This window comes from Homarus americanus, unplaced genomic scaffold, assembly GCF_018991925.1.
Source record: "Homarus americanus isolate GMGI-L3 unplaced genomic scaffold, GMGI_Hamer_2.0 scaffold28, whole genome shotgun sequence".
NCBI classification, from domain to species: Eukaryota; Metazoa; Arthropoda; class Malacostraca; order Decapoda; family Nephropidae; genus Homarus; species Homarus americanus.
In genome coordinates this window covers 8,408,673-8,421,269 of record NW_024742238.1, presented here as the reverse complement: position 1 = coordinate 8,421,269, position 12,597 = coordinate 8,408,673, and the positions used below count along the sequence as shown (strand labels likewise).

Genomic DNA, 12,597 nt, shown 5'->3' with positions numbered 1-12,597 from the left:
TGTAATACAGCTATACAGATCACCCATGTGTCAAGCTTTTAATTTTTAGTTATACTTTCTATGCCACCAGTAGTGAATATTGTAATACTTGCAGCTTATGTAGCATATATTATTTTTACAGGTAATTTGCGAGGTCACATCAAGCGTGTCCACCCTGTCAACAAGGCAGGCCAAGAGTTGTTTGAATGTGAAGAATGTTCATGTGTATTTAAACGTGCTGGAAGTCTTAATGCACATATATCTCGTGTACACACCAATGAGGCTGTAATTGTGAGTTTTTTAGTTTACTTTCCCCACAGTATACAGTTTAGTTATATCTAATGTACCTTTCTCATATACTTATACTGTACAACCTTTAGTTATTCTTTTTTTTATAATTGCAAAAGATTGAATACAAGTACAGTATTCATATACATTACAGTACAGGGTATATTATTTGCCACTAGTCAGCACATTAAGAATTAGGACCTGACCTGGATTCAAAGATTTTGTTCTGAAGGTTAGGTTAGCCAGTGCCAGTAACTGAGTTGTCCATTTGTCCTCATTTATCCCTTGATTCACAGTTACAAAGATCACTGAGTGTGCGCTTATTTTATTTGTGGAATTTCTACATCTGAAGAAAATTGCCACCTAAGCTGTGTGTGTATGGGTGGGTGTGGGTTTTTTTTTGGGGTGTCATCATAATGCAGTTGAAAACATCACAACAGATAAAACCAAAAACAAACTATCAAACCTCTTATGGTTGCTGCATGGGATGTCAGGACCCTTCTGGAAACTAGCACAAGTGAGGATCTTGAAAGAAGAACTGCCCTTGTGGCAAAAGAGCTGTCTAGGTACAACATCGACAGGCATAAGTGAGTCCCGTCTCCCAGATGCAGGCCGACTCACAGAACAGGTCTGGCTTTACCTTTTCCTGGAAGAGGTAAGCCATTTGACGTTCTTTAACATTCATCCTGGGCTGGGCATGGAGCAGTGGCCCAACATCATACACTACAACCTCATCACCCATATTGATTTTCCCAACTCTAATAAAAATATTACAGGGTGGAGAAGACACATTCTATCCAACAATTTAGTCATAATTTTTTTTGTCTTCAATTAATATTGATTTTTTTTAAGAATGGTAGTGGCAAGAGGTAGAAACAGTCAGTTAACATCCTAGTTTAGTGCTCGAGTAACATCCTAGTTTAGTGTTCGAGTAACATCCTAGTTTAGTGCTCAAGTATCATCCTAGTTTAGTGCTCGAGTAACAGCCTAGTTTAGTGCTCGAGTAACATCCTAGTTTAGTGTTCGAGTAACATCCTAGTTTAGTGCTCGAGTAACATCCTAGTTTAGTGTTCGAGTAACATCCTAGTTTAGTGCTCGAGTATCATCCTAGTTTAGTGCTCGAGTAACAGCCTAGTTTAGTGCTCGAGTAACATCCTAGTTTAGTGTTCGAGTAACATCCTACTTTAGTGCTCGAGTATCATCCTAGTTTAGTGCTCGAGTATCATCCTAGTTTAGTGCTCGAGTAACATCCTAGTTTAGTGCTCGAGTAACATCCTAGTTTAGTGCTCGAGTAACATCCTAGTTTAGTGCTCGAGTAACATCCTAGTTTAGTGCTCGAGTAACGTCCTAGTTTAGTGTTACTGGTGGTGAGCAAGACCAAATGCAAAGCCATGCCCCCTGCTCTCTTATGTTGTCATATCAGGGTTCCCTCACGGAAGCCAGAAGCCTTATCAACCCTAGTGATACATTATCTGCCAAAAGTTCACTTGCATTCCTACCCAGAATCTTAAGTAAAGGCATAGATAACTAAGGGAAGTTAAGTCCATATGACACCTCCTCTTCACCTCCCCAGACACCTGCCCTCCTGGTTGGTTGGTTGTTTAAGCTTTAGGCCAATCAACTGCCAGTTTCATTGAGACCGTCAATATCAAGCTACATCCTTCATCCTTAACAACTTCAGGTGTTAAGGATAATTCTAAGACCACATACACTCACACTATGGTTGTGTCCCTTGACTTGTGCCCTCCGACCTTACCAAGGTCCGCCACCCCTACGTCTCCCCCATCAATAGCTCCCCCTCTTGTGACCCATCAGGTAGAAAGGCCTTTAGCTCGCAGATATGGTACTAGGAGGGGTGGATGATTAATTTTGACTGTGACTGTACTTATAGTGTTATGCTTGTATAATTTTTTTTTTTTAATTCCAGAGAATGGAGATGTCTGCAGATGCAAGAGATGTAATAAAAGATGTTCGAGATGTGATAAAGGAGATTCAGGATTTAGAAAAGGCTGGTCAGCGTGATCAGGTATTTGTTATTTGAAGTGATAATGTTTTCCCCTCAACAAAATTGGCTATAGGGGAAATTTTTTTCACCTTTTCCAATTCTTTATTTGTTGTTACTAACTGTTAGACTTGTTTTTACCTTAACTTAGAGTTTTCATACACTGATGAACCTGTACAGCTATAGTATTCACTTCTTATTGCAGTGTGTAAAATTATGATACTGTATGTTAAACTAATTTTCATCTAAGAAACAATACAGGGGGTCCCCGACTTATGAACACCCGCCTATACGAATGAGGTTAAACTTTAAATTTGCAGTATTTTATTTAGTTGGTGACTTATTTCTTACAATCTTTTACTGAGTTTTGTCATTCTATTTCTTTTTTTCTCTCAATATAAGTGATTTCAGATGTGTACTATAAGGACTTAGGCTATGATATAATGGGATTTTAAACATTGTTCTGTACGTGCAGTAGTGTATACACATAGCGTGTGTTTCGACTTACAGTAAGTTCTGCTATAACGCGATAGTTGTGTTCTTGTAAAACATCGTGTTATAGAAATTCGCGTAATAGAAATAACAGGGCTTATGGAGAAAATAGGGTCAGGTGCAGATTACTACTCAAAATCGTAAAAAATTTAGTAGTTAGCCTAACACAAAGGATAGCACAGTCTTAAATAAATGTTACATTCATATCTAATAATGAAATCATACAGTAAATGTAACACTTTACCTTGAAAAAATATGAATATAACTTGATGGGGGAGAAGGGTGATTTTGAGGTTGATAACATCGAGCTTCTCTTCAAGGGTTATAGCCTTTCTTTTACGATCATCACCGGAATGCGATCACCAGAACGCTTCTTGGAGATATTCTTCTTTACCATATTCACAGTTAATACCACAAAATTGGAGAAATAGTAAGCAAAAATCGCGTTACAGCAAACAAGCGTTCGCGTTATACAAATATCGTTCCTCTATTCATAAATCGCGTTAGAGCCAATTCGCGTTGTCAAAACACGCGTTATAGCAGAACTCACTGTACTTGTATATACATTTTTTACTTAAGAACGTCCTCAGGAACGGAACCCGTTCATAACCTGGGGATCCCCTGTCTACTGTATAGTATTAATGAAAATAATTAACAGTCTAATGAAAAAGGTCAGCAGCCCGAAGGCTGAAAATAGACAGTGGACAGAAATTACTTAATATATACATTGCCATAGGGGAGGGGGATGTTCAACTCAAGCTTTGATTAGGGAAAGTAAAAGGAACATAAAATGAACTTACAAACTAGTGTTTACAGTGAAGGTCACATAAACTACATGTGCTGAGGTGTTGAACAGCAAACGAGTAGTTTAGTGACTCCCTCACAGATGGTGCTATAAGGGGCCTCATGGTGTAGTACAGTGGTCTCCAACCTTTTGTAGGCTCTGGGCCACATGTATCTTTGTAAATATAGTGGAGGATGCCAAAACATTGAATCTACATTCAAGAAAAAAATCACATACTGTATAGTTATTTGCAGTTTTACACGTCTAACTGTTACCAGTTGTTTACTTCGTACATTTACTCTTGGACAGAACGTGTGTATTTACCCCAGTGAGAAGGCTGGCTCTCTCTTTGCGTCTGATCTGGGGTAAACACACACGTCCTGTACACAACAGACTCAGAACAAACTCGCAATCACTCCTCCCCACCCCCCCCCCTTCTCTCTCTCTCTCTCACTGTTAAGTTGTATCAAGATATTACATATTTTTGTTAATTTTACTCCTACAAAGAATCCCAAATAATTCACAATTTCTAATATACCCTTGACTCCATAATATGATTCTGCAGGTGCAGGACCACTTTTTACACACTCCCTCACAGATGGTGTTATGAGGAACCTCAAGTGGTGTAATAACTCCCTCACAGATGGTGTTATGAGGAGCTTCAAGTGGTGTAGTAACTCCCTCACATATGGTGTTATGAGGAACCTCAAGTGGTGTAATAACTCCCTCACAGATGGTGTTATGAGGAGCTTCAAGTGGTGTAGTAACTCCCTCACAGATGGTGTTATGAGGGGCCTCAAGTGGTGTAGTAACTCCCTCACAGATGGTGTTATGGGGGGCCTCAAGTGGTGTAGTAACTCCCTCACAGATGGTGTTATGAGGGACCTCACATGATATAGTAGCACTATGTGAGGGGATGTGTTCTTTGCTGGGAATTTTAGGGATACCGTACTTGGGCTGACTTTTTATACAAGAACATTTATAAATTGAAAACAAAAATATACGACATCTATACAAGCTCTAAAGTATATGAAATACAATATAAATTGAATTTGAGAGGCGTGTGTGTGTTTTCACTCTCATGGCTGTTCGTCAACAGTCTTTCTTTCTTGTCTGGTAAACAGTCTAACTTCTCCTTTAAAATTATTAGCATTTGCTATTTCTTGGTCTCAAGGTGTGCTGGTCTTTCTGCACCCACTGTACACAATTTGTGGTGATTTCTAAAGATATAAATGCATGCATACATACATAACCACTCTTGCAACACACATCTCTGCACATCTAGAAGGTTCTTGTTGATTTACATGTACAGGGGGGCCCCCAAGTTCGTGGATTTTTACTTTGCGATTCTCGGCTATTCGTGGATGACACCCTGGATGTATCCAAGAATGTCTGTGGGTAGTTTTAAAGTTCCCGGTATTTTCGTGGCTGGGACAGGGAGCCATTCGTTCTAGAGACAGTAATTTCCTTTACCTGTATTGTAAATATGTGTGTGTGTGTAGACACTCGCACACAAAAACACATACAAATAAATAATATTGGGAAAATCCTCTCACAAATAATCAGAAACAAACTTATTAAAAATGTGAGTTTGCCCTCAAGTCCATTCTCTATTACTTGTACAGTACTTTACAGAAGAGGGTATTAGAAATAAACTGTCAAAGCTAATGGTCCATAAGAGTCCCGTCTCGGACATGGTGCATCCCAGAGTGCTAAGAGAGTTGTGCAACGAGCTTGCCGAGCCCCTGAAGATCCTGTTTTGTAAATGCCTAGATGAACAAAAGGTCCCCAGTGAATGGAAAGTGGCTTATGTGAGTCCTATCTTCAAGAAGAGCGATCATCTCTCCTCAAACAACTATAGACCCGTGAGCCTGACCAGAATATGTAAAGTACTTGAGAGTATTATCAGAGATGCCGCGATGGAACATCTACTACAAAACAACCTTGTAAAGGATTGCCAACACGGTTTTATGCCGCCCCGGGACGCTCCTGCTTAACACAATTGCTCAAGGTATTGGATATTTGGACCCATATTCTGGAACGAGGTGGTAATATCGACAATATATACCTAGATTTTGCCAAGGCTTTCGACAGTGTACCCCACGAAAGGCTGAAAATCAAACTGGAAGGGTACGGAATTCGGGGAAATGTCCTAGTTTGGATAGAAGACTTTCTACATGACCGCAAGCAGTGTGTGGTGATTAATGGCATGAAATCATCGTCCGTACCTGTCACAGGCGGGGTACCACAGGGCAGTGTATTGGGCCCGCTGTTGTTTGTTTGTTTCATAAATGACATGCCTGACGTTGTACACTCCTCCCTACAAATGTTTGCCGATGACGCCAATTTATTTCGGGAAATCAAGAACCATGCGGACTGTGAACAGCTGCAGAAGGATCTCTGTGAAACACATAAAGGAAGTATACATTTCTTTGTACACAAGTAAAAATGTAACACACGCACACACACACCCGGTCCGCAAATGCTATTAACGGATTTGGTGATTCGCAGCCATTTTGAGAACCAAACCCCCGCGAATTTGTGGGGGCTCCCTCTACTGTTTAAAAAAAAATTGTATATGATAAAATTGCAATAAAGCAAAACACATTGTCATAATCGAAAAGTTTTGGTCGTAAAAAGTCATATTACAATAAAATGAAACTGCAGGGTACATAAATTTGCAATAAGTGAGGATTAATGGTATTCCATAACTCAAAGATCATACAGGAAGAATAAGTTACAGTATCTCTGGAGTTTGAAGTTACCTGGTCAAACATCATGACCACATTCTCCAAACATTCCAAGCACTGTTTAACATGAAATTTCATAGATACCTGTACCTTGCATTTAGGGGGAGGATGCTTCCTATAGAAGTTTAGATCTCTAAATAAAAGTGTTGAGGCCAGGGTATCAAATAATACTTTAGAGATGACCAATACATTTATTAACACACACACAAAAAAAATATATATCCACCAATAGTTAACAATAATGTTTATAAGAAATTAGCACTGATGCACTCCCTGTAACCAAATTCCTCAATAAGGTCCAGCACTCTACCACTATTGAAGAACATCATTATTAGATGAAATACACTCTGATTTTGTTCTCCACTAAAACTTAAAATTCTGGCACTGTCATGGAGGTGAGCCATAGTGTGTAGGAGGAAGATGACACCAGGTAAACCGGGGATGAGTAGTAGAGTCTATCCACTGTAGCTGGGGAATGATTCAACCCCTCAGTCAGTATAATAAAAAAAAATGGTATGTCTCCCTTAAGTCATATTCTAGTGAGAGAAAATATAATGTATAGGCAATTCAACCCTCCACCATGATAAGACCCAATTCTTTAGAATTATAAAATCATAAATGGTTAATATAATGTTGATATCTTTTTTTTTCATTGTTGTTACAGAAGGAATCATTATCTTCTAAGCTTAATCAGTCAGCATTCAAATTCAAACAAGAGTGTCAGGATCAACAAGATTCAGAATCATATGTAAAGGTAAAGTCATTTTTGTTAGTTTTGTGTAATGGAATTTGGATTTGATATTTATAGTTGCTATAAAGTAAACTTTGCTCTGCTTCATAAACTTCTTCCATGGTTCAGTCAGTTTAATGCTTTGTCAAATCCTCAAAATGTCTAATAGAATGTGTGATCTTGTGTATATTTAACATTTGAAATTTTATGGTCCATGAAGTGAAAGGAGGATATAGTGTTTGACTTGTTTGCTTTGGATGTACTGTATGTATTACTCTACATCCATATGTTCATAATACAGTAGCAAAATTTTCTCAAATACATCATGAAAACTTTATAGTCATGCATCTTGATAACTATTACAACACCATATCAAAGTAGGTTTCTGTGGTCTACATTTAGACAGGTTTTTGACATGGTTGTTAGATTTATGGTTAACCTTTGCATTTAACATGTATTAAGTGGTTAGCCTTTTTTATTTCCCCCATAATGTATCTAGTTGATGATGTATACAGTACTTAGGACTTGCTTAAGATGGGGGATGGATTATCAGCTCCCAAAATGCACAAAGCTCTTGTGTATAAACTCATCTCATATAGTTCAACCACTGATTATTTTTTATTATTTGTAAAAAAGTTTGAGTTTTTCATACAGTATATCTCGTATAATTTGACCATAGCTTTTGATAAATACGAGGTATAATCTGAAACATAATTTATAATGAGACACCAAATTCACACCAACGCATCTTAATCGTTACCACCACAACAGCTGATGCTATGAGCAGTGTTACCAACTCTGAAACTGAATTCCTGCCAGGCATCAACTCCTATGAGGAATAAGATAAATAACATAGACATTACCAGTATATGTGAGGAATAAATAAAAAAAAATAATGTATTGTCATTTGGCTGCTGGATGGTGAAATTTATCAATCGTTTTACAATACATAAGATACAGCTCAGAACAGCTGAGTTCCCACACTCCCCATTCCTCCACTCATGACCTCTTAACACACGACGAAAGTTTATTCCCTTTTATGTTTTTGACCTTAAGATTATTTTTTCATTTGACATTTTGTTTGTAAGATTGTGTGTGCATGTACAGTAACATTATAAAAAAAATGAAGGAAATTAAGTATATCTACTCAAAATTACGAATTTAAAAATAACCCAAACAGAGCTGACAGTTTGACCTTGAATGGGAGAGAGAGGGCTAGAATGATGTGAGTAAAGTGACGATTCTTGTGTTACCATTAAAAATACAACAAATACAAAACTACTATAAAATATTGAAACACAACCCCCAAAAAATGAATCCCTAGGCTTCAGGACACATCCTGTGATGTGTGTCTGTAGAGCTTTGGGTCATGTCACAGGACGTTTAATCTTTCACGGGCCTTTTTGAATAAAAAGGACAGGCCTGGCTAGTGTATGTTGCCAAGTAGGTATTTATCTTTCACTCACTCACACATGAAAGTCTCCCGGTTTCTTCTCAGTAGCTTCTCAGCTTTTGTGATGTAGGAATCTCACCCTTGGACTTGACTCACTTCACTATGTGTTTCTAACCCCCCCCCTCCCCCCCCACCAAGCACAAGTCTATTATTGGGATCAATTTCTGGAGCAGTAATAATGGTTGTTAGTGTAATTAGTAATAACCTAGGAAAATAAGTGACCTGTATCTTGTACTGCCTACAAATTAGTGTTGTTTACCTTGTTACTGCTGCATCACACACTTCACTTCACAAACATTCTTGACTCTTCATAGCCTTGGTGTTGCCAACTTGTGATAAAGACATTTATTTATTTCCTGCTTATATCACGCTTGGCCTGTTTGTAAGACTGGAATCACTTTTTATTTGTTTTTTAAATGTTCCTGAATATGTCCGCGTTGGGGGGGGAGGGATTGTCGACCATAGCCCGAAGCCCAGGTGTTAAGAAATATTTTCACAAGTGTAAAGTAATGGCCTACATGGTAAGTCAAAAGGCTGAAGCAGTCACAACTCTGTACCTCCTTTCCCAGCATTCATAAACCATACCACATACCTCACATGTCGGGGGCTATATCTAGTGTGGGAGGGGCGGCGGCAACGTCTCTCCAGCATTGGTGCTTGTCTATCTTGTTATGAAGTCGGGCCAAGTCGAAAGTATTGACACCTTCTCATGTGGTGGTGTGGTGATCCTCCAAGTGTTACGGTGTGGAGTAATCATCTCCCAGGTGAGGGGGTCGATTTGGCTCTTTTTCAAGTTTGTCTTAAGACTATCCTTATACCTTTTCAGTTGCTCGCCAGTGTTACGTTTACTATTCGTTAGGTGAGTGTAAAGTAGCTGCTTTGGCAGTCTACTGTCGTCCATGCGGGTAACATGGCTAGTCCAGCGAACTCAGAGGATTGAATGTAGACTACATTGGTGAAAGTTTTCAAGTGCCTTGAGGTGCCTCCTGTATGTGACCCATGTCTCACTGCCATATAGAAGGGTGGGGAGGACCACTGCTTGATATACTTGTAACTTTGCAGATAATTTCAACTCCTTACAGCTGAAGACACTGTTTTGGAGTCTGCCAAAGACTTGAGATGCACATCTGATCCGATGCTCAATCTCTTCATTGACGTCCACTGTGGTGGACAGGTGAGAGCCAAGATACTGAAAGTGGGTAACATGAGAGAGGGTAGTACCGTTAAGCTGGATGAATGGTGAAAGTGTGGCTGAACCAGGGGCAGGCTGAAAGAGAATCTGTGTCTTATGTACATTCACCGCAAAGCCGAAATGTGTATATGCATCTGCATAGGTGTTCAGGATCTCCTGTAGGTCGTGTGTGTATGTGTGTGTGTGAGCGACAAGGGTGAGGTCGTCTGCATACTGAAGCCCAGTAATGGAAGCTGCGGACACCTTTGTTCCTGCCTGGAATCGTCTTATGTTGAAAAGACCCTTCATTCGGTACTCGATGTCCACCCCACCAGTTAAATTGGTACTGTCACGAGTAAGGAAGACAGCCAAGAAAATGGAGAAGAGAGTTGGTGCCAGTACACACCCTTGTTTAAACCCAGTTTGGATGGGGAAGAACTCTGACTGGGTGCCATTGTGCAGGACACTGCCGTTCATGCTATCGTGGCGATGAATTTTGGTGGACAGCCAAAAAGGCTGAGGGTCCACCAGAGGGCTTCCCTGTTGACCGAGTCGAAGGCCTTGGTTAGGTCGATGAAAGCCATGTACAGGTCATGACTGTTCTCTCCACTTTTCCTGTTTCTGACGGGCAGCAAAGATCTTGTCAATGGTGTCACATAAAGGTCTAAAGCCACATTGAGATTCTGGGAGGAAGGTTTTTGCCTCAGGAAGAAGTCTGCTTAGGAGGACTTCTGGATAATCTTGCTAGCTACAAACAACAGCGAGATCCTCCGGAAGTTGCCACATTCATTTAGAGCTTGGGGGATTTCCTCCTTTTCCTCTATATTCTCCAGGAGTGAGTGGAGATGGTTGGTAAGCAGAGGTCCTCCTGCTTTACACACACACACACACACACACACACACACACACACACACACATATACTGGAAATGCCATCCCTCAGTGACCTCCACCACCAAGCACTGGAAAGGTTTGGCAGCCAACTATTGCACCACCCTCGTCATCGCCACCTCCTGCCACCGGCAGCCCCCCACCCACCTCGCGCAGTCCGCCACTTCAACAACATTCAGCCCATAAGAGCCTGCACCAATAGATATAAGAACAGCACCATCACATCTATTGTTAAAATAATAAACAACGCCCGATATATGTACTGTACAGCCCTGTAAATGTATTCAATGCATATTATATCATTATGTCTAAATCAAATGTAAGTCTGTATATTTTCAGCCACCGGCTGCAACTCTATTAATAAACCGTTTATTATTATTATTATTATTATTATTATTATTATTATTATTATTATTATTATTACACACACACACACACACACACACACACACACACACACACACACACACACACACACACACACACACACTGTTCCCTCTTCCCACTCCCCAGCTATCGTGCGCAAAGAAATTTGTATTCCTTTTTCGTGCTTGTCCTAATGAATATTATTTATTTTACTTTTTTGCTCAGTATGAATGTAGTATTGTGTATACAAATAAATGAGTGAAAAAAAAATGAAGACAGTTACGTACAGGTATATCTACCCGAAATTTTAAGTATAAATCTAACCATAACACTTCACAGTTCAGCCTGGTAGTTTGAGGAATGTGGCTACTGATGAGTCAAACTTGGCAACAATGCTGCCAGTGATGTTAACAAATGCAAATGAAAAGAAAAATATCTGTAAATCTTAATTTTTATCAGGTACAGTATTGTAGATTTAAAGTAGCATACAGGTGGTCCTCTGCTTACAAACGAGTTACGTTCCTGTGGCTTGTTTGTAAGTCCAATTGTTTGTAAGTCCAACTTTACTCTTGTAGACACCAAACATATTGTAAAAAATAAAAAGATTACAGGATATAGATATTTAGTACAGCTATACCCTTTAATACAGCCTTAAAACCTGGCTCACTCTTCTCCTCTTAGGTAATGTTTGTTCTATCTGGAATTTTCTTCAAAATAATCAATTCTCATCCACATTAAACACCTGTTATGGCAGGTAACCACCCCCCCCCCCCTCAGTGATGATGTTTGTATCTCCGAAAGTTTGTAAGTTGAACGTTCTTAAGTAGAGGAGCACCTGTATTCAGTAAACTTCCTCGAATCCGGAATAATTGTGAGGAAGGTCTGTTCGGTTTGGCCAAAATTCTGGGTTGGGCAGGATTCTGTATTGTCTATAGTGCAAAGTGGAAAATTCGAGAAGATGGGGGATTTGCATCTTAAGCTACCTTAGAACACTTAACCTAATGTAATTTTAAGCCTTGGCTCAACACCCTCGGGGTTTTTATATGCCATATGAACTTTTTATTTAGCTGTTTAGGGTTTTAACATTGTGTAAAAAAGTTAATTTTCTTTGGTCTCATACACTCCCACTCTCGGCAGCTTGGTGCTGGCTCTCAGTACTGCTGTATTCAGTGAGTCACCCATCAGTTGGTGTTGCTGGGTGCTCTTATATGTCTGTCTGGCAGCAGTGTTTGCTGTCTCAGCTGTCACACTCAGCTCTATTCAAGCCTCGTGCCCCAAAAATACCTCCATTTGATGGCAACTTGATGGCCTGTAATATACACACACACACACACACACACACACACACACACACACACAACACACACACACACACACACACACACACGCACACACACACACACACACACACACAAACAAACTAATTGAGTTCCCATCATTATATCGTATTATGGTATAATCTATCTTTCTAACACATTTATAACAGATGTCATGGATAAAAGTTTTAGCACTTATTCACTAGTCAAAAGTAATTTTGCTCATGGCTGCAGCCTGATAAAAGCACATAGTACATGTTAATAATAAAGTACTACTGTACTGCACTTATTAATTATTAAATTATCATGAGGCAGTTGAGTCTTAAGGTGATGAAGTGGTAGAGACAGGAGGCGATTTTATGACACCCACAATGCA

At 39.6% G+C, this 12,597-nt stretch overlaps 1 protein-coding gene across 5 annotated transcripts in view; it reads left to right on the top strand.

The window, feature by feature from the left end:
* LOC121876523 (zinc finger protein 236-like) overlaps positions 1-12,597 on the top strand; it is a 103,258-nt gene that overhangs the window by 36,087 nt on the left and 54,574 nt on the right. For 4 of the 5 annotated variants that reach the window (XM_042381687.1, XM_042381688.1, XM_042381686.1 and 1 more), the window contains exons 12-14: positions 122-270; positions 2,195-2,293; positions 6,960-7,049. In XM_042381687.1, coding sequence (XP_042237621.1) covers positions 122-270; positions 2,195-2,293; positions 6,960-7,049 — 338 coding nt within the window. The remainder of the gene's footprint in view (positions 1-121; positions 271-2,194; positions 2,294-6,959; positions 7,050-12,597) is intronic. The other variant, XM_042381689.1, reaches the window with a different exon arrangement.